We start from the raw sequence: 25139 nt of genomic DNA, 5'->3' as shown, positions 1-25139 counted from the left end.
GGTACACAGTCCCAACGCATCTCCCTGGAAGAAGGGGAAACGCTGACTCACAGGAGAGAGCTGGTACTCACGGCGGGCGCTGGGGACAGCTGTGTCTGGGTTCGCGTTGGGGGCCTGCTCCTGCCGCCCACCTGGGAGCCCCGGATGGAGCCCAGCCCGGCTGCACAGCTATCTGAGCCGACAACCAGCAGGCAAACACCCCTCTCCCTTGCTCCGACACTTTCTCAAATAAATACAAATTATTGAATAAATATTTTAAAAATGACTTCAGTCTCAAGACAGCGCTGGGGAGGAGCCGCAGCCTGGGCTCCCTGCTTGCTCTGCACTGCGCCCCTCATCAGAGTCCTTCGCTGCTCTCCACCTCTCTCCTGGACTTGCACTTCGGTAAAAGCCAAAGTAAACAGAACGTGATTTTACCAGACCGCCAGTGTGAGCGCCCCAGCGGGACCACGGGGCCACACACATCGCATCCCGCAGCTCTGAACCCTGCCGCCTCCCAGGCCTCAGGGTCAGGGGCCTGACAGCGGGCTGGCCAGCCACCCTCTGACCCGCACCTTCCTAAGGAGGCCCTGAGAGGCCGCACCTTGTTCCCTGCCTGCTTCTCCCGGTGGGGTGGTCTGAGGAAGGTCCCTCTGTGCCCCCCTTGGCCCTCAGGCCACCAGGAACCTGCTGCTGGCAGCACCTGATCCACCACACGCTGCAAGCCCTCCGCTCCTCAAGACTGGGGCCTGGAAGCCATCAGTCCTGGGGGCTTCCTGGAAGAGGCATTAGACCAGGCCAGAGGGTGGTGAGGCCCCTGGAGGAAGTATCAGGCAGCAGGGGTCCAGCTTCCCACGGGCCAGGGCAGGAAACCCCGGGGGCTGCTCTTCAGGCCGAGGGTCCAGGATGGCAAGGCCTGGGGGGGCTGGACGAGGGCTGCTGAGACCCCGAATTTGGAATGTGCAACCTCGCCAGGACCACAGCTAGCACACAGCTGCTTTATTCTCTTTCAGAATTTTTTTTTTCTGCTTACAAAAGTATCTTATGCTTAATATAAAAAAAAGAAAGAAAAAAATTCATGATGTTGAAAGTAAGACTGTCGACAGCCGGACCCCGGCCCTGTGGAGGAGAGGCCGCTGCTCCCAGGTCAAGGTCTCGGTCAGGGTCCTGGGGACGCGCTGGGGGCCGTGGGGGCCTCCTCCCCACCCCCTGCAGGAGGGCCCCCTGCTAATCTGTCGGCTTCTTTTGTGTCTGTGTCTGGAAGAAAGGGAGGGGGTGGTCAGGCTGGAACCAAAGGAAAAGCAAGGGTGCCCCCCACCCAACCAGGGGATGACTGGCAAAGCTTAGGGAGCTAACGGCCACTCCAGGGACACTGTGCCCAAAGGCACCAGCCCGGCCACTGGGCTGTTCAAGTCACTTCCAGGGAACTTTGGCCACATCTGGCTGAGCAACAGGAAGTGGTGCCGACCCCGTGGCCTGGCTGGGAATCCTGTGGCCAAGGCACAGAGGCCCGGAGTGAGCCACGCTTTGCTCCAGTCCTCACTGGGCTGGGGGCAGTGGTCTCGGCCAGCCTGGAAGGGACCCTGAAGACAGCCCCATCCCCCTAGCCGAGTGGGAAGAACAGGCTCTGAGCTAGAGCTGAAACCAAGCCTTCCTCCACAGTGACCACTGCTGGGCTCAGGGTGGTCACCAGCCACTCTGAGCCCCGCCCTCTCACTGGTGGGCGGAGCCAGGTGGGCCTTCCAGGAGTGCCTGGGGTGTGCTCCCTCTGAAGGTGGGGCTCATGGCTCTGACTTCGCAAGCACTGTTCCTTTCAGGCCTGGGCCCGCCCCCTCCTCAGGTGCCCTAGTGTCCTCAGCTGGGGTCTCAGCCCAGGGGAAGTGTTGGGGCTACCACACCCTACGACCTCAGGCCACTCACCCCCAAATTTCCATCCATGAGGTGAGATCCCCGGCACCGCCCAGCTACCTGAAGGAAACCCGAGTCTTGGTCATGGCTGCCAGGTAAGCGGCCCAGCCACCGAGGCCAGACCCGACAGCTTTGATTGGCGCCATGTCCTCAGGACACGACAGATCTCATGCCTTGGGAAAGCACCGCTGGGCACCCACCCCCGTGATCCCCAAAGCTTCCCACCCACAAGGGGCGTCCAGGTCCCCACACAGGTGCCGAGCCCAGGGGGTCTCAGCCTGTGGCGTGGAAACACGGACACAGGAGACAGCAGACAAGTGCAGCGGCCATGCCCGCACACAGCCAGGACACGCCCACCTCCCAACTCCCCCAGGCCGTGCAGGCATCAGGGGACCCGCCACACTAGGGGTCCTGCCTCACGGCCCTCCCGGGGCTCTTCCCGGCCCCAGGGGCTGATGGGTGGATTTCCCTGCCTCCAGCCTGTCCCAGTGCCTTGGATTCTGCAAGGAGGTCCCGCAGCCCCCTCGCCCCCATGTGTACCCCCAGCTGCCTCACACTGCGCACCCAGGCTTGCCCCCGCCCCACTTCCTGGATGCTCAGAGGACACCAACCAACCTCACCCACCCTTGTCCCCCGCTGATTCCCTGAGACCTGCCCAGGCGAGCCCACAGGAGGGGCAGCCTCAGCTTTCAGTCTCCCTGGACCTGCCTGCCAGGTCTGGCTCCAAGAAAGGGCCTCGTCCTGCGGCCTCCCTGGCCGGCGCCCCTCACCCGCGGGGCTCATCACAGGACGCGTGGCCGTGGGAGCCAGGGAGCTCTCTACTCTGTCCGTTCTAGAACCTTTGCAGAGGGACCCATGAAGTCCCAGGCCTAGAGATGGCCGTCTGCAGCTGCTGGGGGTGTGGGGGGTAGAGGCCTGCACGCGCAGTCCCCAGCTCCCTCCCCCCAGACACCCCTGTGAGGAGTGAGGCCTCAGGGGCTGACTCAGAGAGGGCAAGGCCACCTGGCAAGACAGAGAGGCCTCCGAGGGCCACCTGCCTCCCACACTGGCCGCAGGAGTGGGGCAGTGAGGACAGGACAGAGGGGCCGGGGGACCGTCACACAGGTGCAGCCGCCAGGGTCTGGCTTGCCAGGGAGGGGCCGGTCCCAGGGGCCTCACCCGGAGCCAGCTTGTGGCGTTTCTGCTCGGGCTCCTGGGGGGCCGCCTCGATGGCCCGCTGGGCCTCAGGGTGGGTCTTGAGGAGGGCCTTGGCCAGGGTGGCGGGGCCAGGCGGCCCCAGGGACACGATGCAGTGCACGCCTTTGCGCTTGGCCCCGGCCGCCTTGGCGCTGTCCTTGGAGGCCGTCAGCAGGACCAGCTTGGAGAACTTCCTGGGCTTTCTGGGGGCCGCTGAGATGGCGTGTGTGCCTGGCCCGGGGGCCGGCTCCTGGCCAGCCGACACGCTCTCGCCCTCCTGTTCGCCAGGCTCGGGCAGGGGCATGGCGCCACCCAGCGCCCGGCCTCAGGCCACGCTCAGCCCCAGCAGGCGTCTTCTCTGTGAGCTCCTCTTCCCTGGCCACGGGCGCCGTCCTAGGGGAAGAGAAATGCTGTCAGTGGAGGCCGCCCGCCCGTGGGGGGCTGTGCCCTGCCCAGGTGTAGATCACCTGCCAAGGCCGCGCTGTGACAGGTGTGCAGACAGCCCGGGAGCCACACCCACCCTGTGGCACTGGGACACGCGGGGCCAGGTGACGATTTCCCACACTTCCCATTTAGTGTCCCAGTGCCTGTGGGGTAAATGTCACCACCACCGCCATGGACCCAGGCTGCGGACAAGGCCAGGGAGCCCAACACGGCCAGGGGTGGCAGAGCTCCCTCCCACGGGGTGTCCAGTGTGCCTCACCCACACCACAGGTGCCCGGAGACGTCCATCAGCGGTTGGATACTCCCAGAACCCTTGCTCCTCTCCTGGGGCAGCTGCCACAGACCACGGCACCGACAATCCTTGCTGATGGCATCCAACCCCACCCCTGCAGCCAGAGCTGAGCTCACGTGCCACGCTACAGCCCAGCGCCCAGGGCCTGGTCTGCGGGGGCTGCCCGGGAGTGCTGCCCACCAGGCAACTTGAAGAGACAAACTACTTCCACGCAGCTCCAGAGCTGCAAGTTCCCAATCGAGGTGTCGGCAGGACACAGGACAGGTCCCTTCTGAGGCCTGGCTATGCACGCCACCTTCTCCCTGCACCGACACGTGGTCCTCCCCCGCGAGCGTCCGAGTGCCCAGGCCCTCGTCACTGGCCCTCCCCTGTGAGCGTCCGAGTGCCCGGGCCTCCTCGTCACTGGCCCCCCCCGCGAGTGTCCGAGTGCCCGGGCCTCCTGGTCACTGGCCCTCCCCCGTGAGTGTCCGAGTGCCTGGGCCTCCTGGTCACTGGCCCTCCCCAGCGAGTGTCCGAGTGCCCGGGCCTCCTGGTCACTGGCCCTCCCCCGCGAGCGTGGGAGTCCTCTGAGGGCCTCAAGTTGCCCATCTCCAGACACAATCCCAGCCTGGTGCGGAGGCTGGGACTTTAGCCTAGAACACAAACACAGCCTGTGCTCACTACATCCTGCTCGTGGTGACGCGTGCGGTGACACGTGGGGTGAGAACGAGCATCGCAGTGGACATCAGTGAGGCCACCACAGCTCTTTCCACAGCCGCACCGCTCCCCAAGCTGCCATTTCCGCGTCACCAACGTGTGCCATGTGGTGACGAGCACGGCTTCCTGTCGCCCTGTAGGGTGGCAGCCGCGGAGAGCAGCTGAGAAGACCCCGGAGAGGCGGGAGGCAGCCCCTGACCGCCTCGGCCTTAAAGTGCAGTGCTCTGGGCGGCCAGATGGAGGCGCTGTCCCCACAACAGCTACCTTTCAGGGAAAGAAAATAAAGAAATAAGACTTTAAAATGTTTATATTTGGTTGATGAAAAAAAGTATCCATAAAACAGTCCAAGGAACACATCCAGCACAGCCTGTCTCTGCACTAAAGCATTTTCCCAAGGAAGACGAAGGCGGAGCCCTGGCCCCCTCCAGTCTCTGCCCACGCGCCCCTCCCACCCTCTCCACCGCCTCACGCTCACCCCGCATCTACAGTCAGGCCGGAAGGTTCACGCCCTAGCCTGAAGTGCCGCCATCCCATTTGGGCACCGGTTTGAGACCCGGCTGCTCCACTTCCGATCCAGCTCTCTGCTATGGCCTGGGATAGCAGTGGAAGATGGCCCAAGCCCTTGGGCCCCTGCACCCACGTGAGAGACCTGGAGGAAGCTCCTGGCTCCTGGCTTCCGAATGGCGCAGCTCTGGCCTCTCCTCTCTCTGTGTAACTCTGACTTTCAAATAAATAAATAAATAAATAAATCTTTTAAAAAAATTAAGTCGGGAGCTTATTAAAATGCATAAAAACCAAGTAGGAAGTAACCTACCAAAATGTAAATAGTGGGGCTGGAGTTGTGGCACAGTGGGCTAAGCCTCCATCTGCAGCACCGGCATGCCACATGGGTGCCGGCTCGAGTCCCAGCTGCTCCACTTCCGATCCAGCTCTCTGCTATGGCCTGGGAGGGCAGTGGAGGATGGCCCAAGTGCTTGGGCCCCTGCACCCATGTGAGAGACCTGGAAGAAGCTCCTGGCTTCAGACAGGCCAGCTCTGGCCATTGCGGCCATCTAGGAAATGAACCAGCAGATGGAAGACCTCTCTCTCTCTCTCTCTCTCTGCCTCTGTAACTCCGCCTTTCAAACAAACAAATCTTTTCTTTAAGAAGGCGTCCCCTTTCCTATGCTGCACAATGCCGCACGAGGAGACACAAGCAAGCAGGACGGAACCCTGGTGTAGACTCAGACACAACACACAGTGATGGGGAAAGGGCTGCCAGACGCCTCCTTGGTGGGATGCGTGGCAGAGAGACGACACATCCCCCAGGCCCCCGGCCCTCCTGCCCAGCCGGAGACACCTGGCTGCTCCTTGACCTGAGGCCCGAGTCAGGAGCAGGTCCTGACCTGTTGGCTGCAGCCCGCAGCCTCCCTTCCAAGTGACCACCCGGGGAGGCGGAGGCCGTGGGGACCTCAGGGACGCACAGCTGACGCCCTCCCCTGCCCCTGGGCCGACGCTGGAAGAGAGAAACGGCCCTTGCAGGGAACACTGTTCCGCAGGGCCAGGCTCGCGTCCGAGAACCCAAGGAGGCGATGCACGCCCGCGAGTCCACGCTGACACACAGCTGAAAAGCCAGTGCTGGGCGAGGACACAGCTTCCCCGAGAAGCGGAACCAGGGCTGCAGATGCTCCCCCCTCCAGCAGGTGGTGCAGTCCCCCACCTTGATTCAGTGACTCATTCCCAGAGCAGGGACACAGAACCTCCGTGGGGACACCAGCAGGTGGCCAAGGCTCCGTCACTGTAGCCCTCCCCTCGGGGAGACCCCCCGGAACCCCTTGCCACGCGACAGCCACGGGAAACATCAGACGACACTAAACACTGAGGGGCATTCCACAAAATTCCTGGCCCGCGCTCTTCAAGATCATCAGACTCACGGAAATAAGGAAAAACCGAGGTCGAGCCACGCACGGTGCGGGGGCGCCTGGGAAAGTGGTGCCAAAACGCAGCCAGGACCTCAGATCAGCCCGGGACCGGAAGCCCACCAGGGCATGAAGTCCTGAGCCCACCCCACAGCGCGGGGCCAATGACAGGGTCACATGCAACACATTGAAGTAGCACCTTGACAGTAGGGACTCCATTTCGGAGCACTTGAGACTCCACTCTGGGAAAGCACCTCCCCCTGGTGCTTGGATATCGCTGTGGCTCTCTGCGCCCCCTTACCCTAACCCATGGCCACCACCACTGCAACACAAAGACCATGAAGACACTCGGCGCCAACCCAGAGCTCCAGGCCACAGCAGCCACACACACCCAGGTGCCCGGGGGGGGGGGGGCGCAGAACCATGGCCCCAGTCATGTCCAAGGCTCCAGGTCCCAGGAGCCACACACACCCAGGTGCCCAGGTGTGTGGGGGGGCAGAACCACGGCCCCCAGACATGTCCAAGGCTCCAGGCCACAGGAGCCACACACACCCAGGTGCCCAGGTGTGGGGGGGGCAGAACCACGGCCCCCAGACATGTCCAAGGCTCCAGGCCACAGGAGCCACACACACCCTGGTGCCCAGGTGGAGGGGGGGGAGAACCACGGCCCCCAGACATGTCCAAGGCTCCAGGCCACAGGAGCCACACACACCCTGGTGCCCAGGTGGAGGGGGGGGAGAACCAGCCCCCAGACATGTCCAAGGCTCCAGGCCACAGGAGCCACACACACCCTGGTGCCCAGGTGGAGGGGGGGGGGGGAGAACCAGCCCCCAGACATGTCCAAGGCTCCAGGCCACAGGAGCCACACACACCCAGGTGCCCAGGTGGGGGGGGGGAGAACCAGCCCCCAGACATGTCCTGGGTCCTGCCTCCAGGAACCAGTGAGCACGTGGGCTCATCTGGCAGAAGAGAGCCCGAGTCGTCACGGGGCGATTACCCCGGGCAGAGGGAGAGAGAGATGAAGCCCCCCCGGGACGCCTAAGGAAACACCCTCCCCAGGACCTCCGGGACGGGGCACAGCCAGGCGTGCCCAGGAGCCCCTGCCGACCACCCCAGACCCGGGCCCCAGACTCTAAGGCTGAGCCAAGGTGCCAGTCCCGCCTCCATGAGGCTCCTGCGGTGAGCAGCCCGCCTGACGTGGAACAGGTGGGACAGACACCAGCACCGCCCACACCCATGCTCGAGGGGAGCAGCAAGAGGACGCGCAGAGGCGCAGGGGTGAGGCCGGGCTCCCCACGCCTTCCCTTCATCGCTGGGACCCACAGGGAGACCGGGCACCTGGCGCGCTCGCCGGGCTCCCAGGCAGGGCGCACCTGCTTCTCCCGCCCCTGACCAAGCCCCTAAACCAGGCCCCCAGCGCGCTGACATCCCTACAGGGACCTCCAAGGGACAAAGCCCGGGCGGGACCGGGCTGCCTGCAGGATGGGGGCAGCACCAGGCGGGGTGGAAACGGCCAGTGTGGGGCTCCCCGACGTGGGGGTGTCAGGGGCCGGGGAGGGAGAAGCGAGGAGAAAGGAGGGGGTCGTCGATGCGGGGGCCCGCCTGAGAGCCAAAGACGCAACACCCCCTCCCTGACACAGGCAGCCCCTGGGACGCCCCCCCGAAGAGCCGGCCAGCGTGTGTCCGCCCCTCCCTGGGGTCGGAGCCCCTGGGACACCCCCCGGAGAGCCGACCGGGGGGGGGGGCGTATCCGCCCCTCCCTGGGGTCGGAGCCACTGGGACGCCCCCTCCCAAGGGCCGGCCAGCGTGTGTCCGCCCCTCCCTGGGGTCGGAGCCCCTGGGACGCCCCCCGGAGAGCCGGCCGGCGCGTGACCGCTCCGTGGGACGCGGAGCCTCCCCGTCGGTGGGGCCCGTCCTCACCGCAGGCGGCGGAGCCCTCCCTGTCCGGCGGCAGAGCAGTGGCCGGTCCCTCGGTCTCAGTGCTGGGGGGGCCCCGCCTCGGCCCCGGCCGTCACCTCAAACTGGGGTCACGGCGCGAGCATGCGCAGCAGAGCCGCGGGGGCCCCATTCCTTGGGCGACACCGCTTTTCCGGGTCTTCCCCGTGCCGCGTCGCCTTTCCGCCCAGCCAATCGGCGCTTGGGGCCGGAGCTCCGCCTCGCGGCGGGGGCGTGGCCACGCGGGGATGGGCGGCGCGGGGCGGGGGCGGCGGCTCGCCCGCCCGGTCCTCACCGAACTCGCGGCGGTCTATCCGGGACCGCCCCAGATCTCCCCTAGGACTTGGCTCCTGCTCCTGCGGAGAAGTGGAGCGTGTGTTGACAGGCTTGCCCGTCACCGTCGCTTTACCGAGCGGGCGGAGGGAAGATGTCTCTCTGCTCAAAGACGCCACTGGCTCTGTTCAGCCGAGCAGCCCTGACGGCGGCGCAGCATCCTAGCCGTGGGTCCCGCCTCGTCATCGGCCAAACTCTCTCCCATTGGGCCCGCCCGCGCCGTTGGGACCGCCCCTCCCCGCCCATTGGGCCCGCCCGCGCCGTTGGGACCGCCCCTCCCCGCCCATTGGGCCCGCCCGCGCCGTTGGGACCGCCCCTCCCCGCCCATTGGGCCCGCCCGCGCCGTTGGGACCGCCCCTCCCCGCAGCTCCCCGCGCCGGAACGTCGTGCGGGGAACCTGTGCGGTGGGAACCCGTTGGGCTCCGGGAGCCGCGGGCTGCGCGGTCCTGGATGCGGCTTTCCTGGGCCCCTCACGGAGCCCGCGGCCGCAGCCTCGCTGCTCGCCCGACGCCGGCGGACGCCCGCCCTGTCCACGCGCTGGTGCGGCACCCGCAGCGCTGCCGGCCCTGGCTTCGCGGACCCCGGGCCCCGCGGCTCCCGCCACGCGCACGCTGCCGGTTGTTAGTAGCTTGGTCGCCTTGTAAATCTCTTTGGCTGTACACCTTTAACCTCGAGGGTTTCTTAAAATTCCTAACGGGGGTCTTCCGCGTGACTGGGGCCGGCGTCTGCCCCGGGGAGCACCGGCCTGGGGCAAAGGGTCTCCCCCGGGAACACAGCCTGGGGCCAAGGGCCTCCCCCAGGAGCACAGCTTGTGGCCAAGGGTCTCCCCCGGGAGCACAGCCTGGGGCCAAGGGCCTCCCCCGGAGCTCTAGCCTGGGGCCAAGGGTCTCCCCGGGGAAAACAGCCTGGGGCCAAGGGTCTCCCCCGGGAGCTCTAGCCTGGGGCCAAGGGTCTCCCCCGGGAGCACAGCCTGGGGCCAAGGGTCTCCCCCGGGGGAGCTCTAGCCTGGGGCCAAGGGTCTCCCCCGGGAGCTCTAGCCTGGGGCCAAGGGTCTCCCCCGGGAGCACAGCCTGGGGCCAAGGGTCTCCCCCCCCCCCCCCCCCCCCCGTGAGCACAGCCTGGGGCCAAGGGTCTCCCCGCCCCCCGCCCGGGAGCACCAGCTTGGGGCCAAGGCCGCTCCCTGGCCCGCGCACATGGCTGCAGCCCCTGGGCAGAGTCTGGAGGCCTGGGTTTCAGGTCCGCCTCCTGCCCAGCGCTGCCCAGGCTATGCACTCCCGGGACCGGCGAGGGCTGCCCGGATGGAGTTTGTCTCACCTTTCTTTTGGCTTCTCCTTGGGCCACGTCTGTCCACTGGACACGGCGGGCAGCTGGCTGTGCAGACCCTGAGGACACAGCTGTGCTGTGTTACACAGTCAGCAAGACAGCGTTTGCTGCTGTCACCCGGTCCTGTCACCGCGCCCGCACACGCCCTCCACAACTAGAGAGCTGGACTTCGGTCACCGGCAAAAGCACTGTCCACTGTCTCCAACGAAGTAACGAATTCATTGTTATGTATTTCTGTATTTGAAAGTCAGAGTTAACAGAGGAGAGGCAGAGACACAGGGAGAGAGAGAGAGAGAGAGAGAGAGAGAGAGAGAGAGAGGGGTCCTCCATCTGCAGAGACACACACACACACACACACACAGAGAGAGAGAGAGGTCCTCCATCTGCAGAGACACACACACACACACACAGAGAGAGAGAGAGAGAGGGGTCCTCCATCTGCAGAGACACACACACACACACAGAGAGAGAGAGAGAGAGAGAGAGAGAGAGGTCCTCCATCTGCAGACACACACACACACACACAGAGAGAGAGAGAGAGAGAGAGAGAGGGGTCCTCCATCTGCTTGTTCACTCCCCAAATGGCCGCAACAGCCGGAGCTGAGCCAACCTGAAATCGGGAGCCAGGAGCTGCTTCCGGGCCTCCCACACTGGAAGCACTCGGGCATCTTCCTCTGGCCTCCCAGGCCACAGCAGAGAGCTGGATCAGAAGTGGAGCAGCCGGGACTAGAACCGGCGCCCATGTGGGATGCCGGCGCTGCAGGTGGTGGCTTTACCCGCTTTGCCACGGCGCCAGCCCTACAGAGGGGGCTTAGCGGCCTCACTGAGCTGTGGGTCACACCCCAGGCGGCTCCCCGTGTGCAGCCACACCACAGAGAAGCCCGCGCTCCGGCCTCCCAGCCTGAGGCAGCCGCCATCTGTCTTGGGCCCCTAGGGAGGGGCCTGTGGCAGACGTTTCCTGTGACACAGCCACGCAGCTCGTGGTCCTTCCGCCGGGCCCGCCCCCCAAGCGTGCTGTCCGCAGGGCTCATCCGTGTTGCCGCAGCTCCCCATGCGCCACCCTCCCTGTCTCCAGAGCAGCACCCTGGCACTGCCCCTCCCACACGGAGGGCTCTCCCTGAAGGGCAGGCCCAGGCCGGCTCAGGTGTCTCTGGGCCCCGCGGGGCCTGAGGAGGGTGTGGCTGGCAGAGCGGGGGTGCAGCTCTTCCTGCAGCATGGCAAAGCAGGTAAAGCCGCCGCCACCTGCAGTACCAGCATCCCATATGGGTGCCGGTTAAAGTCCTTGGCTGCTCCATTTCTGATCCAGCTCTCTGCTATGGCCTGGGAAAGCAGTGGAAAGTGGTCTAAGTGCTTGGGCCCCTGGACCCGTGTGAGAGACCTGGAGGAGGTTCCTGGCTTCTGGCTTTGGATCAGCACAGCTCTGGCCATTGTGGCTGATTGGGGGAGTGAACCAGTGGATGGAAGACCTCTCTTTCTGCCTCTCCTTCTCTCTCTGTGTGTAACTCTGACTTTCAAATAAATTAATAAATCTTTTTTTAAAGATCTATTTTATTTATTTGAAAGAGTTACAGAAAGAGGTAGAGACAGAGAGGTTTTCCATCCGCTGGTTCACTCCCCAGATGGCTGCAATGGCCGGAGCTGTGCGGATCCGAAGCCAGGAGCCAGGAGCTTCTTCCAGGTCTCCCACATGGGTGCAGGGGTCCAAGGACTTGGGCCATCTTCCACTGCCCCCCCCCCCGCACACCAGCAGGAAGTTGGATCAGAAATGGGGCAGCCAGGACTCAAACCGGCACCTGGGATGCTGGCGTCACGAACAGCAGCTTTACCTGCCACGCCACAATGCTGGCCCCCAAGCTTAGCTCTTAATCCCATTTGCATGAACTTTTGGAAGTACCTTTGAAGCATTCCATGAAAAGGTGGCCGGTGATGTCACAGCTGAGGCGACCCACACCCTTTCCTGAGACAGCTGGGTAGCCAAAGGTGCTGTCTGTGTTTCTTCTGTTTCCCCTGCCAGCTAACCAGAGGCCAGAACTCAGGGGCCAAGACTGTGATAAGAGCAGTAATTCTGCATCGCTTCATCACTTCTCTTACCTGGAGCGAGCCTCTGCCCCCGGCTGGTGTGTGCAGAGAACAGCCCCGCGGGGTCGCCGCCCTGATTCACTGCGAGAGCAGGAGCCGGAGCCGGCCCGGCCTCAGGAGTCTGGGGGAGCCACCAGGGCACCCGCCTGTCACACCCTGAGGCGGCTGCCCTCTGTCCCAGCGCAGTAGAGATGCTTTTTCTTTTGCAGTTCAGATTAGCCCAGCCTTCCCCGTGTGAAGGGACAGGCGTGTCCTTCAGGTCTCGGCTAGAACAGAACAGCTCCTGCCTGCCGCCTGGCCCACGCGTGGCCTGCTAATACGCCGCCCTGGCTCTGACGTTGCCACGGATGCCACTCGGGGGAGTGTTCGGGCCACAGTGGTCCTTTCCACTTCGGGTTGTTTCCTTTTTTTTTTTTTTTTTTTTTTTTTTTAAATACCTACTTATGGTGGCTGGTGCTGTGTCATAGTAGGTTAAACCTCTGCCTGCAGTGCCAGCATCCCATATGGGCGCTGGTTCGAGTCCCAGCTGCTCCTCTTCCCATCCAGCTCTCTGCTTTGGCCTGGGAAAGCAGTAGAGGATGGCTCAAGTCCTTGGGCCCCTGCACTCCCATAGGAGATCCGGAAGAAGCTTCTGGCTCCTGGCTTCAGATCAGTGTAGCTCCGGCCATTGCGGCCAATTGGGGAGTGAACCAGCGGTTGGAAGGCCTCTCTCTCTCTCTCTCTCTCTGCCTCTCCTCTCTCTGTGTAACTCTGACTTTCGAGTAAAATAAATAAATCTTTTAAAACAAATACGTCTGTATGTACGTTGTATTTGAGAGGGTGACAGCGAGAGAGGAGGCGGGGGGGTCCTTTCTGCTGGTCCACTCCCCAGATGACCACACTGGGCGAGGCTGGGCCCGGAGGCTGGAACTGCAGCCGGCGTCCCGCGCGGGTGCAGGGGCTTGGCTGCGGGGAAGCGGCCCCCGACCCGCGGCGCCCCTGCCTCAGTTTCCCCAGGCGGACCGTTCGCCTCGCCCTTCCTTTGGCGCTCCTACCTTGCGGGGTTTGTTCATCCCACCCTGGCACCAGCACGGCGACCGGGAAGCTTCCGGGAGCCAGGCGGGGACGTGGCTCACAGGCTCTCGCGAGCTGAGGCGGGGACGCGGCGGAAGCGGGGGCGGCCCGCGAGGGGTGGCTGAGTGGACGTCGGGGCCGCCTGGTCCAGCCCCGACGCGGGCATCCGAATCCACCGCAGTCCTACCTCGGGAAGGCGGCCTCCGGGACGCGGGAGGCGCGCGGGACCGCAGGGCCCCGGGGACGCCGCAGGCACCGCCTCACGCCCCTCGGACGCCTGCCGAGCGCTCGGGAAAGCCCGAGCCGGTCCTCCAAGACCCCCGACCCTGCCGGGACCGGCGGCCGGCGGACCACGCTCCCCGGCCCGCGGCGGAGTCCGCGCGCGCCCCCTGCCGCCCGCCGCCAGCACCGGCGCCCTGAACCCCGCTGGCCGCGCGCAGGGGCGCCGCGTCTCCTTACCCACACACAGTTCCCTCCCTCTCCCTTTAGATTATTTATTCTAAAGGCAGAGTTACAGAGACAAGGAGACAGAGATACACACAGAGAGAGATCTTCCACTTCCCAGATAGCCACAAGGGCCAGGGCTGGGCCAGGAGCTTCTTCCAGGGTCTCCCGTGTGGGTGCAGGGGCCCGAGCACCTGCGCCATCCCCTACTGCTTTCCCAGGGGCATTAGCAGGGAGCTGGGTCCAAAGTGAAGCAGCCAGGACTGGACCCGGCGCACATAGGCGATGCCGTTGGCACAGGCATATTGTGGCTATACCACTGTCAGCCACCACTACCCCCACCCCACACACACAGCCACTCGGGGCTCCGGGACTCCAGAACTGTGAGCAAACAAATTCTGTGGTTTAAAGCCACCGAGTTTTGGGGACTTGGGTTCGGCAGCCACAGGAAACTCACATGCTGGCTCTGAATGCTCTCTGCACCCAAGCAGGTCCAGGCCATGGTGTGGTTTGCCATTTGCCACCTAAAGGTTGTGCCATTGATAAGGGTTCATTTGTGGGGCTAGCACTATGGCACACTGGGTAAAGCTGCTGTCTGTGGTGCCGGCGTCCCATATGGGCGCTCGTTTGAGTCCCAGCTGCTCCACTTCCGATCCAGCTCTTTGCAATGGCCTAGGAAAGCAGCAGAAGATGGCCCAAGTCCTTGGGCCCCTGTGCCCATGAAGGAGACCCTGAAGAACCTCCTGGTTCCTGGCTTCAGACTGGCCCAGCTCCGGCCAGCCATGTGGGGCGTGAACCAGAGGATGGAAGACCTCTCCCTCTCCCTCTCCCTCTCCCTCTCTCTCTCTCTCTGCCTTTCAAATAAATAAATAAATAAATCTTTAAAAAAAAAAAAAAAAAAGTCATCACAGGCATCCCTCACAGCCTCCAGCAGGGGACAGCCACCAGGAGGTTGAGTCTGGGACCCTCAGCACTGAAAGAGCACCCCCCAGAGGAACCCAGCAGCCATCAGTCCCGGGGTCCCAGGAAAAGGGGACACGGGTAGTGCCGAGGGGCCTCCTGGCAGGACCCCACCAGAGGGGCCTGAGAGGCAAAGCCAGGGAGGACCCCCCCCCCCCCAGGTCAGGGGCCGCAGACACTGCCACCACACCGACTGCAGGCGGGTGAGCCTCATCACTCAGGCTCTGCCCACCCAGGCTCTAGAGACCGCACCCCCGGCACCTGCTCGGTCTGCCTGGGGGTTTGGGGGGGGGGTGGCCACTGCAGGGAGGGACAGGAAACAAGGTCCGCCCGGGCATCCTGGGCGGCTCCCTTCTCTCTCAGAACGCTGCACTCCCAGCTCATTGTTTTTTCCTCATTTGAAAGGCCGCGTGCCACAGAGAGACCTGCCGTCCACGAGTTCCCTGCAGCGGCCAGGGCTGGGCCAGGAGCCAGGGACTCCGTCCCGGTCTCCCACGCGAGCGGCAGGGGCAGCCAGGATCAGACCAGCACTCTGATAAGGGATGTGGGTGCCCTCAACCCACTGTGCTCCGGGCTCACCCTCGAGAACCTGTGTGTGTGAGGCTGGCCGCTGGCACGAGGGGCTCCGGGCAGGTCCGGGGCAGCAGGAGAGGAGACCTCAAGGCTCCCACCTTAGTGTTGTGGGTGGGGGTTGGGGAGGGCACCAGGAGGGTGCAGCTGGAGCCGGGCCTCCAATTCCAGAATCACGCCACAAGAGGTACTCAGTCATTCTGCTTTTAATGCCTGTTGGTCGAAAGTCTGGCTTGTTTGCCAGGAGCTGCCCTCCTGCAGGGTGGGCGGGGGCCGTCACTCCATTTTGTGGTGGAGTTTTTTACACTGGAAGAGAAGGAAGGGGCAGTCAGTGGCAGCCCAGGGAGGGCAGGGAGGCAGCCGGCCAAGCACTGCACCTCCACCCAGGCTCACCCCAGGCCCGCCTCCTGCCGGGTCCCCATAGCTGCCCCCGCCCAAGCCCTTGGGCCACAGCAGCCTCCTCCTCACCTCCCTCACCAGGAGGTAGATGGCCCCGCCGAGAAAGACGACAGCGATCGCACTCCCTATGAGCCAGGCCACTGGGCCAGAAAAGAGGATGCTCCCGGTGACGCTCCCACATTCCTGGAAGGGGGGAGACGGGTCGGGGACACCCAGGACTGGAGGTCAGAGGGGCTTCGGAGCCCTGCCTCCCACAGTTCCGGGGGCCCCGCCCTCCACCTTTGCACTGGGGAGGAGGCTTGAAGCTCCTGGGGGACAGGGTCCCACTGACAGGCCTGGGGCCCCCATGAGGGCATGAAGGCCAAGGGGAACCTTGTGAAGGGGTGTTGGGCTCACCACGGAGATCATGACTGTGGAGACCGCTTCCACAACCATCTTGCTCAAGCTTCGCAGGGCTGTTGGAGGAAAGCCTGCTTAGTCTCCCTCCCCTCACGCCCCTTCCCCAGAGCCCTGGGATCCCCAAACCAAGACAGGCGCCGCTGGAGACAAGAGTGGCCCTGCCCCCACATCTGTGGGCCTGCAGTAGAAGGAAGCGCCCAGGTGCCCCTGCCTGCCAGGGCCGCCCTCCAGTCCCTCACAACCCTCCCCAGCTGCCCCACCCAGGGCTTCCCGAGGGAGCCCAGCTTCTCCGGGTTGCCCTTTGCCCTCGGCTGCCTCATTGCAGAGCTGGCTCTGGCCTCACAGCCCTGGCCGCTCCTCCAGGGCCCCGGCAGCCTGTGGGATGGCGAGCCCTGCCCTGGTGCCAGCCCACACAGCTGCCCGTGCCCCGACCCACCTAGGACAGCGGTCTGTGCCCACCAGCCCCACAAAGAACGAGTCCGGCATGCCTGGCCCTGCCCTGCCCTGCCTGTCCTCGCCCCAGGGCTCTCCTGCAGTCTATTCTCACCAGCATGAAGAGTACCCGCCTATCCTAACCTGTGCCCTCTTGGCTGCAAACCCAGAGACCCCTTCCTCTCCCCGAGACGGACCCCCACCCCACAGCTCGGCCGAGCCAAGTGTCCCCGTGCTCACCTCAGGAAGATGGCGACCGCTGCTTCCACGACCCGGGGTTTTCTTCCTTGGGTGGGGCCAGGACCCAGAAATGGAACTTGATTGGCAGTTTCCTTTCCCCACCCATTGGTCTTAGTTTCATTTCCTAGAAAAGGAGTGATTTCCTCTGAAAATCATAACATGAACCAGGTCCAAACTTTTTTTTTTTTTTTTTTTTTTTTTTTTTTTTTTTTTTTTTAAGGCAGAGGAACGAGAGCAAGAGATCTTGCATTTGCTGGTTCATTCCCCAGGCGGCCACAACAGCCAGGGCCGGACCAAGGCCAGGAGCCTGGAACTCCATCCTGGTCTCCCATGTAGGTGGCAGTGGTCAAGCACTTGGGCCATCGTACAGTGCTTTCCCAGAAGCGTTAACGGGGACCTGGATTGGAAGCGGGGAAGCCGGGACTTGAACCAGCGCTCACATGGGATACTGGAGTCGCAAGCAGCAGCTTAACCCTCTGGGCCGCCGGGCCGGTCCCTCAGAACTTCCTTCTGCGGTTAGCGCCGCATTTCATTTCCTCTCCACCTGCTCTGCAATGAAAGCATTGATGCTCCTGGATTCCGAAACAGCACGGTGAAGCCCCGCGTGGAAGAGGCGGCAGGGAGGGGAACAAAGGCTCCTGGGACGCAGTTAAGAAGCCCCAGAGCTTGCCGTGTGTGTGAACACGGTTTCAGACTCTGCCCTGGCATCCAGTCCCACCCCACGTCACCACAATCCTGCAGCTGTCACCAAGGGAGCCCCCAGGGAGAGGGGGAGGTCAGGGTCCCTTTCGGGCCAGGGACAGCAGAAAGGACCTCAGGGGCTGTGCCTGGAGTCTGGGCAGCAGCCAGGTTTCTAGGCTGAGGGGCCTGCAGGCTCTGGTGTGGCCCAGGCCTCGCAGCTCTGGGGAAAGGCATCCAGAGCCAGTGGGGGCGGGGAGGCCCCTGGGAGGATGGCGCTGGGGCTGGGCCTGGAAGAATCCAGAATCCTGGGATTCAGCGCTTCATTATGGAGCAGTCAGGAGTACTCAGTGTTTGGTGAGGTTTTAAAAACTTTGCTCAGAGTTTGCTTTGCTCATCTCCAAAGCTGAAAAGACAAACCGCGTGGAAACGGTGAGAGTCTGCGTCTATCCCCGCCCGGGGAATGAAGCCCTCTGAGGCCGTGGTGCACCGTGAGCTGGGCGTTCTGGGCCACACGGCTTCCTCCCAGAGGAGCAGCAGGGGCGCAGGGCGGAGCCTGCAGCCAGCAGGTGGACCGGACTCTACAGAAAGGAGAGCCCGGTGCACAGTTCCGTGGTAGAGTCAGTCTCGGAAGTAAACCACTGAAGGGGAAAGACTGTGGCTTGGCAATCCTGGGGGGGGGGGGGGGGGCAGGGCACTGGGGGCTCAGGTCCCAGCAGAAGCCAGGGAAGGATCTGCCGGCAAGTGGGAGTGCTCACGGGGACAGCCAGGCAGGCCAACGGGGGCGGGGCTGGGCGGGGGCTGAGCCCCCGGCAGGGCGAGGAGGAGGCCTCTGCTGTTTGCTGGGAGGAAGGAAGTGCTTGACCGGAGGGAACACCTCCCTTAGGAAAACAGTCAAGTTCCCAGCTCTCCCAGCCTCTGGGGACACTGTGGGGACTGGTCATCCCGGGCAGCGCTTCCTGGCTCTGGCATCACCACACCTGCAGGCCCTGGAAAACGGGAGCCGCCCGGGCACACCCCGCAGCTGCACCCCCTTGGCCGGGGCACCTAAAACCCAGGACACTGCAGGTGCCTCCTGGAGAATGTGTGCCTGCTGGGAGAGGGGGCTCGGGCAGCACGCAGAACTGAGGGTGCTGGGGTGGGGGAGGCGCCCTGGCTCACCCGGATGGGCCCAGTGTAACCACAGGGTCTGCAGTACACAGAACTGAGGGTGCTGGGGTGGGGAGGCGCGCTGGCTCACCCGGATGGGCCCAGTGTAACCACAGGGTCTGCAGCACACAGAACTGAGGGTGCTGGGGTGGGGGAGGCGCCCTGGCTCACCCGGATGGGCCCAGTGTAACCACAGGGTCTGCAACACACAGAACTGAGGGTGCTGGGGTGGGGAGGCGCGCTGGCTCACCCGGATGGGCCCAGTGTAACCACAGGGTCTGCAGCACACAGAACTGAGGATGCTGGGGTGGGGGAGGCGCCCTGGCTCACCCGGATGGGCCCAGTGTAACCACAGGCTCAGGCAGCACACAGAACTGAGGGTGCTGGGGTGGGGGAGGCGCCCTGGCTCACCCGGATGGGCCCAGTGTAACCACAGGGTCTGCAGCACACAGAACTGAGGGTGCTGGGGTGGGGGAGGCGCCCTGGCTCACCCGGATGGGCCCAGTGTAACCACAGGGTCTGCAGCACACAGAACTGAGGGTGCTGGGGTGGGGAGGCGCCCTGGCTCACCCGGATGGGCCCAGTGTAACCACAGGGTCTGCAGCACACAGAACTGAGGGTGCTGGGGTGGGGGAGGCATCCTGGCTCACCCGGGTGGGCCCAGTGTAACCACAGGGTCTGCAGCACACAGAACTGAGGGTGCTGGGGTGGGGGAGGCGCCCTGGCTCACCCGGGTGGGCCCAGTGTAACCACAGGGTCTGCAGCACACAGAACTGAGGGTGCTGGGGTGGGGGAGGTGCCCTGGCTTGCCCGGGTGGGCCCAGTGTGACCACAGGGTCTGCAACACACAGAACTGAGGGTGCTGGGGTGGGGGAGGTGCCCTGGCTTGCCCGGGTGGGCCCAGTGTGACCACAGGGTCTGCAACACACAGAACTGAGGGTGCTGGGGTGGGGGAGGCGCCCTGGCTTGCCCGGGTGGGCCCAGTGTAACCACAGGGTCTGCAGCATGCAGAACTGAGGGTGCTGGGGTGGGGAGGCGCCCTGGCTCGCCTAGGTGGGCCCAGTGTAACCACAGGATCTGCAGTACACAGAACTGAGGGTGCTGGGGTGGGGAGGCGCCCTGGCTCACCCGGATGGGCCCAGTGTAACCACAGGGTCTGCAGTACACAGAACTGAGGGTGCTGGGGTGGGGGAGGCGCCCTGGCTCACCCGGATGGGCCCAGTGTAACCACAGGCTCAGGCAGCACACAGAACTGAGGGTGCTGGGGTGGGGAGGCGCCCTGGCTCACCCGGATGGGCCCAGTGTAACCACAGGGTCTGCAGCACACAGAACTGAGGGTGCTGGGGTGGGGAGGCGCCCTGGCTCACCCGGATGGGCCCAGTGTAACCACAGGGTCTGCAGTACACAGAACTGAGGGTGCTGGGGTGGGGGAGGCACCCTGGCTCACCCGGGTGGGCCCAGTGTAACCACAGGCTCAGGCAGCACACAGAACTGAGGGTGCTGGGGTGGGGAGGCGCCCTGGCTCACCCGGATGGGCCCAGTGTAACCACAGGGTCTGCAGCACACAGAACTGAGGGTGCTGGGGTGGGGGAGGCGCTCTGGCTCACCCGGATGGGCCCAGTGTAACCACAGGGTCTGCAGCACACAGAACTGAGGATGCTGGGGTGGGGGAGGCGCCCTGGCTCACCCGGATGGGCCCAGTGTAACCACAGGGTCTGCAGCACACAGAACTGAGGGTGCTGGGGTGGGGGAGGCATCCTGGCTCACCCGGGTGGGCCCAGTGTAACCACAGGGTCTGCAGCACGCAGAACTGAGGGTGCTGGGGTGGGGGAGGCGCCCTGGCTCACCCGGGTGGGCCCAGTGTAACCACAGGGTCTGCAGCACACAGAACGGAGGGTGCTGGGGTGGGGGAGGCGCCCTGGCTCACCCGGATGGGCCCAGTGTGACCACAGGGTCTGCAGCACACAGAACTGAGGGTGCTGGGGTGGGGGAGGCGCCCTGGCTCACCCGGATGGGCCCAGTGTAACCACAGGGTCTGCAGCAGACAGAACTGAGGGTGCTGGGGTGGGGGAGGCACCCTGGCTCACCCGGGTGGGCCCAGTGTAACCACAGGGTCTGCAGCACACAGAACTGAGGGTGCTGGGGTGGGGAGGCGCCCTGGCTCACCCGGATGGGCCCAGTGTAACCACAGGGTCTGCAGCACACAGAACTGAGGGTGCTGGGGTGGGGAGGCGCCCTGGCTCACCCGGGTGGGCCCAGTGTAACCACAGGGTCTGCAGCACACAGAACTGAGGGTGCTGGGGTGGGGAGGCGCCCTGGCTCACCCGGATGGGCCCAGTGTAACCACAGGGTCTGCAGCACACAGAACTGAGGGTGCTGGGGTGGGGAGGTGCCCTGGCTCACCCGGATGGGCCCAATGTGACCTCAGGGTCCTAACTGCCAGAAGCAGGCAGAGCCCATCAGGCCACTGCTGCGGTGAGGATGGAAAGGTGAGGCAGTGGGTTCTCACTCGGGGCCTCCAGGAGGCAGACTTCCCCTCACCCAGGCTCATGGGAGGGAAAGGGCCGGTCCAGTGGAGCAGCCTGGGGTGGGCTTTCTCAACGCAGAGGCAGATGGGCATTTTTGCAAGGAGCCCAAAACCCTGTGGCCACAAGGAGGGGGGAGAAGCTCTGGCGGGATGCCTCCCCGGCCCCCACCTTGTCCCAAGCCACAGCCCCTACTGCATGGAAGATGCGCCACCCTGAAGGATCCTCCTGCTCCGTGGGAACCTGAGGTGCAGGTGGTAAGGGGCTTGTTGGGGTCCCCCAGTTCTGGGCTGTCAGGGAGAGTGCTGGGGACCCCGGGAGCTGGGTGGCCTGAGAGTCCCCAGCCAGCCCTTGGTCCTGCTAGGTCCCGAGAGGACAGGGTCTCCTGGGGTGCCTTGGCGGCTCCCAAACCCCTGTTCTGCCCCCAGGGGGCGCCTGGACATTCTGAAGCAGGAGGAAGAGGGGGCACCCAGGTGACAAGGAGCAGGCCATGGGCGCGGGGGCGGGGACGCTGCTGCTGGCGCTGCTGCTGGCGCGGGGCGCACCCCAGGAGCCGGGTGAGCTCGGGGGTCGCCGCGGGGCACCCGAGGGGGTGGGTGGAGGCCGGGGAGCGTGGACGCCAGGGAGCTCACCTTGTGTTCTCCGCGCAGAATCGGGCGAAGAGGACTTCCTGCCAGGTAGGGCGCGCAGGACGCGCTGCGCGCGGAGCAGCCGGGCCAGGTGCGGTGCGCGGCACGCCTCACCCCTCCTCTCCTCCGCTGCAGGTCCCATGAACACCGAGCTGTTCTCAAGTAACCGACGGGCCCGGGGACGGGGCGGGCTGTGCGGGGAGGGTCCGGTGTCACCTGCTTCCCCGGCGGGGCGACCCGGGGGCCCGCGCGCTTCTCCAGGGATCCCCGGTCCTCACACAGCCGGGGCGAGGGTGGGCGGGCTGGGCTGTGGCTGCCCTCAGTGCGTGTCTCTGTCCACCGCAGAGCCCTGCGGAGAGCGGGAAAATAAGCCGCTGATCGTGGGCGGCGTGGAGTCGGTCCGCGGGCGCTGGCCGTGGATGGCCAGTTTGCGCAGAAATAACAGACATGCCTGTGGCGGGACCTTGCTGAACCGCCGCTGGGTGATGTCAGCCGCGCACTGCTTTGCTAAGTGAGTGGGGGGCGTGCCGGGGGCGGGGCGAGGAAGTGCTCAGGCTGGGGCCCCGCAGGTGGCCTCGCCTCTGGCACCAGGGCCATGGAGACCTGGAGTTCCCCACAGCCTCAAGAGGGCCTGCGCGCTCACACCCACAAGAGATTCCCTGGAGAGAACCCCAGGCACGTTGTTCCAGAATGTTTTCAGAACAATCCCATGCACCTTGGGGGCATCGTCCTTTTGCCTTACAAACCCAAGGTGGGCTAAGGTGGGCTTCCTCCCCGATTCCCGCTTCAGCAGGTGTGGACCAAGGTGGGGGAGGCATGAGCTGAGGCGGGCTGGGGGCTGGGTATCCAGCTTTCTCCACCCTGCCCAGTGCCCACCCTGGTGGCCTCCTCTGCCAGCTCCTTTTTGGCTGACAGAGGCTCACTGGAGGCTGGGCCAGTGTCCCTGTCCTAGGACAGCTCTGTGAGGTGACGAGATCAGGGGGAGGGGAGGAAGCCCCGTGCCCTCCCGGTCCCCAGGCTGGGGCCGTGGTGGTGGCAGTCTGTGAGCTGGACGGTGGCTTGTGGGAAGGGCGGTGTGGCAGCCCCGTCAGTGTCACCTCCCTGCATGGTCCCGCTGTGCCCAGGGGGTGGCGCTGCTGCGCAGGCCCTGAGAGCTCTCCTCCACTGCCAGGTACGGGGATGTGGACAGCTGGCGCGTCCAGCTGGGGGAGCTGAGCAGCAGGTTGTTTCCAGAGAGCATCAGGGCTTACTTGGGCAGATACAGAGTGAAGAAAATCATTATTCATCCCTTAAACACTGGTGCGAACTACGACGTCGCCCTGGTGGAGCTGGCCTCCCGCGTGACCTACAGCGCCTACGTGCGGCCCGTCTGCGTGCTCTCCTCTACTGCCATGTTCCAGCACCGGCCCGACTGCTGGGCCACTGGCTGGGGCTACATCGCAGACAACGGCAGTGAGCCCGGGACAGACCTGGTGGGGAGGGGCAGGCACTGTCCTAGACACCCTGTTCTAGCCAAAGCGGGCCCAGCAGCCCCTCTGTGGTCTTGGGTGCCCTGGAGACCTCTGCCCACCTGCTCTCCTCCTCTGGCCCCACCTGCAGGCAACATCCCACCTGGGGCTCCCACTGCCCTCCAGACTGTGGGCGCCAGAAGCTGGGGAGAGGGAGAAGCAGCTTGGCCAGTCCAGGCACCCTCGGGCAGGGGCCATCATTGTGCAGATGGGAACTGAGTCTCTGGGGGGCCCAGCAGCACGTCCACCATCGGTATTGTTGGACAGCCACGTGTGGGATACACAGGAACACCGACCCCAGGACTGCACTGTGGCCTTCCCTCTCCCCTGCCCCTGATGGCACAGGGCAGGCTAAGGTTGCTCCCATGTTCCACCTCCAGCCAGAATACCCCCTCCATACAACCTCCGCGAGGTGCAGCTCGCCATCATCAACCACACCTGGTGCAACCACCTCTACTCACTGCCCGCTGAGCGCAAATTAATCCACGACAGCATGATCTGTGCTGGCCGAGAAGGCGGCGGGGCAGACGCCTGCGGTGTGAGTAGACCCCACTCCCTGCCGTCCCAGCCCCCGCCCCGCCCCCACCTGCAGTGCCTGCCTGAGAGCAGTGGCAGGGGCAAACCACCTCCTTGCACAGTCCTGCTCCTCCGCCCTCACGCCAGCCCCGCCTGCCCGCCCGGGTGCTGCTGGCCCACTTAGCAGATGCAGAAGCTGAGGCGTGCTCGCTGCAGGGGAGGGGAACTTGCACCCTCCTGCCCTCCCCGCCCCTCCTCCCTGCCCCAGGCCATGCTCACCCACGTTGCTCCCCAGGGCGACTCAGGTGGACCCTTGGTCTGTGACATCGATGGAATCTGGTACCAGGTTGGAATTGTGAGCTGGGGACAGGGCTGTGGGCTTCGCACCCGGCCCGGTGTCTATACCAATGTCAGCCAGTACTTCAAGTGGATAAAGTTGGTGGCTGGTGCACCCAAGCCGGACCCCTCCCCTACTCTGCTGCTGCTGGCTCTGCGCTGTGCTTCCTGGGTTCTGTGGGCAGCATGAGCCCCCCCCGCCATGAGGGTGTGCTGGGTGCCCCAGCGCCAGCCCCTTCCCCGGGACTGTAGGCACCCAGGGCTGGGGTGGGGACTGCCTGTGGACCTGGCTCCTAGCCTCTGTGTCTCATTTGCTAATAAACCTGTGTGGGTGTCCCAGCTGTCACTCTGAGGTTTGTGCAGAGCCAGTGTCTTCATGAGCAACGCCCTCCGTTCAGCCGGGTCCATCCAGCCCAAGACAGTCCCCCCACTCCCAAACCTCTGTCCCCCGATAGTCACGCTCTGGTTGAAACAGGAGAGCCCCTCCAGTGCGTGCAGTCAGAAAGATAACGATGGCAGCGCAGGCCTGGCTCCAGGTGGCTGGGGGCGGGGGCACATGCTCCCGAGGCCCCATTCCCCTGTCCCCACCACACAAGCCCCGGACACCGCTGCTCCTGCCATGGGCCCCAGAGGCTGACCTGGCTCAGGGCGGGGTGCAGGTGTGCACCTGGGAGGCGGTTCCCGGGGATCACGGGAGGAAGTGGCAGGGCAGGAAGAAACGCTGATGCGTTTGCAGGGACGAGGAGGTCCCCCCGAGGGCGACTGAGCTGCCATCCTGCTGGGCCCTCGGCCTTGGCTCCCCCAGGACAGAACCGTGGGGCGGTTGGCTCTCTGGAATCCGCCCTGCTCGTGCTGAGGGTGGTCCCAGGGCTTGGGGAGGTGCAGAGCTGGAGCAGACTGCCGGTGAGGCAGCGGCAGGGAGCCGCTCAGCGCCATTTGGGGGCAGCAGGTCTGTGTCCTCCCTGCCTGGCTCCCTGTGAGGGGCTCTGCGCCCCAGGTTCCTTGTAGGGGAAGGACCCGTCCTGCGGGGTGGAGTCACCAGTCCCTCTCAGCTGTACAGGATGTCCGTGCCTCTGCCCCGTGTGTGGTCTGTGTGCGGCCAGGGCGTCCTGTCTGGCGAGACTCGGCCGGTTCACAGAGGGCCAGCTTGAGGCCAGGGGCTGGGGTGTCCGAGGCGTGACTGAGTCCACGAGACTGGTTCTGGAACAGAGTGCGTTCAGGGGCCCTGGCAACGTCTG

At 64.7% G+C, this 25139-nt stretch overlaps 2 protein-coding genes across 11 annotated transcripts; one reads left to right on the top strand and one right to left on the bottom strand.

Moving 5' to 3' along the window:
* Positions 1-264: 264 nt before the first annotated feature.
* FLYWCH2 (FLYWCH family member 2) lies at positions 265-21624 on the bottom strand. 10 transcript variants are annotated; one of them, XM_062179890.1, is made up of 8 exons: positions 21545-21624; positions 16561-16684; positions 15886-15944; positions 15568-15672; positions 15100-15396; positions 3046-3456; positions 1900-1947; positions 265-1236 (listed from the first exon to the last, which is right to left on the bottom strand). In XM_062179890.1, the coding sequence occupies exons 6-8, from the start codon at positions 3365-3367 to the stop codon at positions 1139-1141; spliced, it is 468 nt and encodes a 155-aa protein (XP_062035874.1). In that variant the 5' UTR covers positions 3368-3456; positions 15100-15396; positions 15568-15672; positions 15886-15944; positions 16561-16684; positions 21545-21624; the 3' UTR covers positions 265-1138. The 10 variants fall into 10 exon arrangements, 9 of the variants coding, with proteins under 9 accessions (XP_062035874.1, XP_062035871.1, XP_062035872.1 ...); XM_062179887.1 differs by lacking the exon at positions 21545-21624 and having other exon boundaries at positions 15559-15672; positions 16561-16676; XM_062179888.1 differs by lacking the exon at positions 21545-21624 and having other exon boundaries at positions 15192-15396; positions 15559-15672; positions 16561-16670.
* LOC133751052 (serine protease 41-like) lies at positions 21197-24241 on the top strand. Its single transcript, XM_062180928.1, has 5 exons — positions 21197-21469; positions 21563-22052; positions 22713-22993; positions 23430-23587; positions 23861-24241. The coding sequence occupies exons 1-5, from the start codon at positions 21403-21405 to the stop codon at positions 24089-24091; spliced, it is 1227 nt and encodes a 408-aa protein (XP_062036912.1). The 5' UTR covers positions 21197-21402; the 3' UTR covers positions 24092-24241.
* Positions 24242-25139: the final 898 nt, after the last annotated feature.

Source organism: Lepus europaeus, chromosome 21, assembly GCF_033115175.1.
Source record: "Lepus europaeus isolate LE1 chromosome 21, mLepTim1.pri, whole genome shotgun sequence".
Lineage (NCBI taxonomy): Eukaryota > Metazoa > Chordata > Mammalia > Lagomorpha > Leporidae > Lepus > Lepus europaeus.
Note: the sequence above shows the minus strand (reverse complement) of the source record. Positions and strands in the feature narration are given on the sequence as shown.